The sequence below is a fragment of the Anser anser genome, assembly GCF_964211835.1.
Source record: "Anser anser genome assembly, chromosome: 4".
NCBI lineage: Eukaryota > Metazoa > Chordata > Aves > Anseriformes > Anatidae > Anser > Anser anser.
The window spans coordinates 38,626,769-38,632,908 of NC_139724.1; the positions used below are offsets into that span (position 1 = coordinate 38,626,769).

At 40.2% G+C, this 6,140-nt stretch overlaps 1 protein-coding gene across 2 annotated transcripts in view; it reads left to right on the forward strand.

The window, feature by feature from the left end:
* SLC7A11 (solute carrier family 7 member 11) overlaps nt 1–5,589 on the forward strand; it is a 62,771-nt gene extending 57,182 nt beyond the window's left edge. Inside the window, exon 12 of one of the 2 annotated variants that reach the window (XM_083834107.1) lies at nt 3,096–5,562. In XM_083834107.1, coding sequence (XP_083690233.1) covers nt 3,096–3,163 — 68 coding nt within the window. In that variant the 3' untranslated portion in view covers nt 3,164–5,562. Of the gene's footprint in view, nt 1–3,095 lie in introns of both variants that reach the window. The other variant, XM_083834108.1, reaches the window with a different exon arrangement.
* Nucleotides 5,590–6,140: the final 551 nt, after the last annotated feature.

A 6,140-nucleotide genomic window follows, 5' to 3' on the forward strand; every position in this document is an offset into this window, starting at 1 on the left:
AACTTTCTTTGTGAAGAATTTTTCTAGACAGATTGAAAATGCGATAGATCCAAAGTACTTAGACTTCAGCAGAGCATTTTTTGTAGTGCCGCAGGGGAGGAGGTCAGAGCAGGTTAGTCTGAAGGCAGCGTCCTGCCGGCTAGGCTATGCCCAGGCTGCCCGTGGCGCGGTTCCCTCTCTGCCCATTTGCAGAGTCGCCTTGTCAGGGTGCACCTGACTTGTTCAGCTACCCCAGCACGATTTGGAAACGGTTCAAAACCACATGGGTACAGATCAGCCCTGCTAAGACTTGTCTGGGTATGAAGGATAGGTTTTGTAAGGATCAGAGGAGCGGGATGTTGAGCAGCTGGAAGGAGTGGTGGGCTCAAAGACCCAACCTGAAGATAAGTACACTCATGAAGGGGATTTCGGGCTGGTTGCAGTATTAGAGCTCCCCAGGAAATCCTCTCCAAGGCTGAACATCTTTGTTCTTTGGATAAGCACATTTTGACTGTCCTTAATGGTATTTACTTTGCCCATTCTCCTTAACAAATTACTATATTGAACAAAAGATTACTTCTCAGTTTGTGAGGTTAATAGGGTCTGGGTGGTATTTTGCAGTGAGAATAACATTTTGTTCTTTTCCAAAGGAATTTTGCTGTAGTGCCAAATGTGCTGGGACAAATCATTTTCAGCTAGTGCAGGCTTCATTTGACCTCTGCTTGCTTGCTTTTTGTAGAACTAATGTGAAAATGAAAAAAGTCAAGTCCAGCAAACCCTTCAAGGCAGATGAGTGTGTAAAAGGGTGGAGCACCAGCACCAGGACTCTTCCATTTGGACTTCTCAGTTGAAAACCTAGCCTTAGATTCATGGTTTAAAAATCTTTATTTCTTTACAGTGGATTGAATTTGGGAGAATTTGGAATTGAATTTTATTCTTTATTGAGTTTGTGATGTTGCGATCCACAGAAAGTTTTCCCAGCATTATGCTGCCGCAGATTTTATGTGCAGTCTTATATGTGTGCAGTAAATTACTGCTTTCTTTCCCAAGCTTTATGTGGTGCTTATAGAGCTACTGGATCAGGCTTTTTCTTTTGTAAAGGTTGTCCCCTGGGCCTTATTTACAGTGAATTCTACTCTTCAAAGGGAAAATTAGGGTTGAAAGTAGAAACAAATGGTGTCTTTACTCTCATGATATGTTAAGTTGACTCATTACAAACGGGAAGGTGCTCCTCAAAGCACACAATATAGAGGTACTGACTGACAACAGATAGAAATGTTTTTTTTGGAAAAAAGTACTCCTTACACTGTCTTATCCTGTGTATACCGCAACCAGAAAAAAACAGCCAAACAAGCAAGCCAGCCCCCCAAACTTGTCTGATTGCTGTTCTGTTTGCTTTGCTCGTGTTTCATCGCAGTGCAGAGCAGAACTACTGCGTGGAGATGGGAGAGTGGCAGCTGCCTCCTGCCGCGGCGAGGGCAAGGTCTTGCTGCAGGGGGCTCGGCCCTGTTAGTTGGACAGGATATTAAAATCGCAGCCGGCTCTTGAGATGCCTGGGCTCTCCCTTTGCTGCCGTGCCCTTTTTCCAAGAACTGTTACACCATAGCTCAGCTTGAGAGAAAATCTCTTTTTCTTCTTATTCCTTTGCTCGTCTTCAAACCTGGGAGGGGTGGGACAGCCGGGCGAGCCCCTGCTGGCTTTCTGCTGCTGACTTTCCTCCTGCCCTTCACCCCAGCTCTGCTCAGCCCAGATCTGAAGTCCCCGCTGCGGGCAGGGGAGGGAGATGGGAGGAAAATGCAGTCCCTGTTGACTCTCAGCCTCTCTGACCCCATCAGTTTGTAGTCTAAGGGCAGCCTGGCTTTGCACTGAACTGGTGACCTCCAGAGAGACGAGCAGGAGATGGTAGAGGCTGTTAGACAGGAGAGTAGGGAAGTAGTTCTGGTTCATGTCTTCTGAGAGTTGCACTGTTTTACCTTCCTCACTCTGTGCTAGTGTAGATGCTGACACACAGTGCTAGACAAGGAAAACCATAACTTTCTCTTACAATAATTCCTGCTATGAAGAAAGGCTGGGAGAGATGGGGATGTTCAGCCTGAGGAAGAGAAGGCTCTGGGGTGACCTTATGGCAGCTTTTCAATACTTAAAGGGGGTTTATAAAATGGATGGAGAGCAACTTTTTGCTTGGGCAGATAATGATAGGAAAAGGGAGAATGGTTTTATAACAAAATAGGGGATATTTAGATTAGATATTAGGAGGAAATTCTTCACTCAGAGGGTGGCGAGGTGCTGGAACAGGTTGCCCAGAGAGGCTGTGGATGCCCCATCCCTGGAGGTGTTCAAGGTAAGGCTGGATGAGGCCCTGAGCAACCTGGTCCAGTGATTAGCATCCCTGCCAAGGGTTGGAACTAGGTGGGCTTTAAGGTCCCTTCCAATCCAAACCGTTCTGTGATTCTATGAAAATAGGTTACTTAGAAGAAAAAAAAAAAGAAGTGACAAGCAAAAGGAGAGGTAAAAGAATGCTCTTTTACTATTCAATATGTAAATTAACTGTGCCATTTATGAATTGGTTCTCTAAAAAGAAAACCATCAAAAACACAAGGTGGAAATACATGTCCAAAGTGACAAAGAGCATAAAGTTGCTTCCTGTGTGTGACAGCCTTAGACCTGTGAAGCATTGTAATCATTTTCTCTTTTCTTTTTTTTCCTTTTTTTTTTTTTTTTTGGTTAGGCAGATCTTGGCACAGCAGAATTGACTTGTTCGAAGCCTTTCAGAGTTGTATTTCAACATTATGACTTTGTTAAAACTAAGCAGTTGTGGAGAGTAGCTGTGCTTTAAGATGTTTTTAAAATACATGCATACGTTTATTGAACAAGTTTATACTTTTATACCCTTCCACTATTACTGTATATACATATCCTTGGATCAGAGGCAAAGAAAACAGTTAAAAAGACAAAAAATTAAGTCAGACATTTAAATGATACATGCACCAGATATATATAACTTGTGAACAGTATGTGGAAGCAGGTTGTGTATCAGCTAAGATAATTTTCCTGGCTGCTTCTCCCCTTCTCCTGCCACCCCAAAATCTCCCATGTGTATGTTTTTATCTTTGCAGATAATGTAACTGAAACATTGCAAATCCTCTTGGAAGTCGTCCCGTCAGAGGAGGACCAGAAATCATGATCTTAATCTACCTGAAAATGCAGCTTTTGGCTTGGTGTTTCATTTCAACCTGAGGAAGAGGGTAGGGAGATTTCTTCCCCTTCCTAATGTCCTGCAAACTGGAGGAACAAGTCACAGCTGAGATGGATACTGAGCGAGTCAGTTACCAGCACTGTATTTTATGACGTTGCAATTTTTTTTTATATGGTCAGTGTATATGTAGAGAGCAAGAACTTATGCTATGAGGGAACCCATCTCTTTCCTATTTCTTTTGTTAGTGTCATATTTTAACAAAACAGGTTCTTCAAACTAAGGTTTTTGTTGCATTGCCACTGAAAACAAGTTTAAGCATTGTTTAAGTAACAGTCAGGTGTACTGTGAAGAATGCATCCTACTTGCTGTCCCAAGGAACCTACCTCTCACCCAGAAAGGTTGAGATAAAGCTGCTGAGTATCACTTAACAATGTTCTTCCAGTCACTCTGTCTGACCCTATTTTACTTTTGTCTTGCTGGGAGCACCAGCACATTGAGGCAGAAATACAGTGGTTTCTACCGCCTTTGTGGTGGCAAGTTCAAGGTTACTTCATTCCAGGGTTGTTATAACATAGCATAAAAGAGCATCTTCTGAAGATTAGTATTTCTACCAGTGAGACTGACAGATTTTAGCCTGGAGGCAGTAATTTCATATGTGTTAAAGTTTCTACCAGTCTGGAAATTATGACTATTTTTACCGATGTTTCTTTGTGTACATATGTACAGGAAATACAGCAACTGAGTAATCACCTTCAAATCGGTCAGGTATTTGAATGTGACCTCCATTGCTGTATGAATATTTTCTATCTGGAAGTATATGGACCTGCAGTTATCAGTCAGGCATACACAATTTTAAAGTTTTATATGATTGTTTATGGGCAGCAGATGAATAATGGTCACTGGTTTTATAATCAGTGGGAATTTTGTATAGACACAGGAATAAATGCAATACTGTTTTACAAATAAGGTATAAGGCAAGCTACAACAGATTTGTTGATTTGAGTAGGGTACACACCTAATCTGTGGGTTTTTTATTCAAGCACACTCCAATTAACTGGGCTTTGAAGCACCAAGGAACAGGTGCTCTGACATCTTTCTGGTTTTATCTCAGCTGAAACAGAGAAAAGCTATCAAAACTGATAAAATTAAACTAAATTGAAATTTCACCTGCAGAATGATGTTTGAGCTGAGAGTTGGCTCAAATATGAGCTGAAGTTTTACCCTTTTTTAAAAGTAGTTTTAGATAAGGAATTTTTTTAACGCTTAGAAATTCAGTTTTATGTTAATCAAAGACTACTCAACCTTAAGACTAAGGTTTGTTATCACTATGTTAAGAATATAATGCTTAAATATTGAATGCACTACTTTTTGAGCTGTTTGCTATTAGCAAGTCATATGTTTCATGAAAACATACATGAAACTGAGCAGCATTAGACTTCCTAAACTGGGAGGAAAGCACAACTAATAGCCAGACCACTACAGTAAAGGGAGACTGTGTGTTGTATATATGTTGTATATTTACAGAACATCTACCATTTTAAGGATGTACAGTAAAATATCTTAAAATTCTTAAATGGTTTTCTTTCTTGTATTCCTATGGTGGAATTTCCTAGAAGCAGGGAAATGGGAATAATCGATTATTTGGAAGAGTGGTAATTTAAGACTTTGCAAACTATTTTTACTTTAAATGTTTTCTGTTTATGGTAACTTAAAGTGTTATTTGAAACTTCTCTTAGGCAAATGTTTTGAGCTAGATTTTTCTGTTGACAGTGCATGTATTTAATTAGTATTTACACATGGGTCAGAAGCGTGCTTCTGAGGCCATCTCCTGCCAATCCAAGTTCCCCATGCTTTGGCCTGCGTCATTGTGGAGCATCTCCAGCACACAAACTGCATTTCTCTCTGATGAAACAAATGGCATGATGCCCTCCAGGAGCATGCCTAATGCGCTCCTCACTACCCAATGTGGAACGCGTGGGATCTCACCAGAGTGAAACCTCCTCAACACTGGTGCTCTGAACAGCAGGTCTTCAGCACCACCTGGTCGATTCCACCTATTCACTCCTATTGTGCCATATTACTTGAAAATTTAGACATAGCCAGTGTTAACGTGTAGAAATAAATGGGCTCTGTCAGTATAACTGAATGTTGCTTTTCTTTTTCTTTGCTTTTTTAGCCATCATGGGCTTTAACGTTTAGAAATGTTTCTGAAGTCTGACTGTATTTTACTAAGTTTGTGTTCATGTAAGGGGTTAATTTGTCCCAAGGGAGATCCTATGACTCATTGATTGTGAAGTTGTATATTTTAGGGAAAAAAACAAAACAAAACTGCAAAATAAAAAACTAATTTTTTGAAAACGCACATGGATTCTAATTTGTTTCAGTTTCTTTAGCACATACAATCACAATACAAAATACAAAATCAGATTTCCATTGTGTTATAAAAGTCAGTATTAAGGACTTTTATTACTCCTGGAAGCAATGCACATCATCACAAAAGGAGTGAAAATAGTTAACAAATGTTTTTTAAAGGCATTGAGTTATTTTTTAAGGCTTTTCAAAGTATTGTCTTCACTGTCATAAAGGAAATTATTCTAGAATAATGGATAAATTTTATATATTTTTTTCTTATTAGGGCTTGAGGTGATGATACCAATGAGGCTGCTTCTGCGAAGGATTTTAATGATCCTTAAATATGTTTGTTTGTTTGTTTGCTTTTCTTGCGCACCACATGTCTTTTAATCAACTGGACTCTATCAGTCCATTGATTTCCTTGTTTTCAGGTGGATGCTGCTGTTTTTCTGTGAACGTACTTGTCTTCTGGACTATAGGCAGAAATCTCACCAAATACAGTAGAGACGAACACTTTGAGAGCAGCAAATATCTACGAGGTTTAGTACAACATCTCTGGGTGACACAGGTCAGCATCTGAAGCCTCAGGAGATGCTGACCTATCTGTATACCC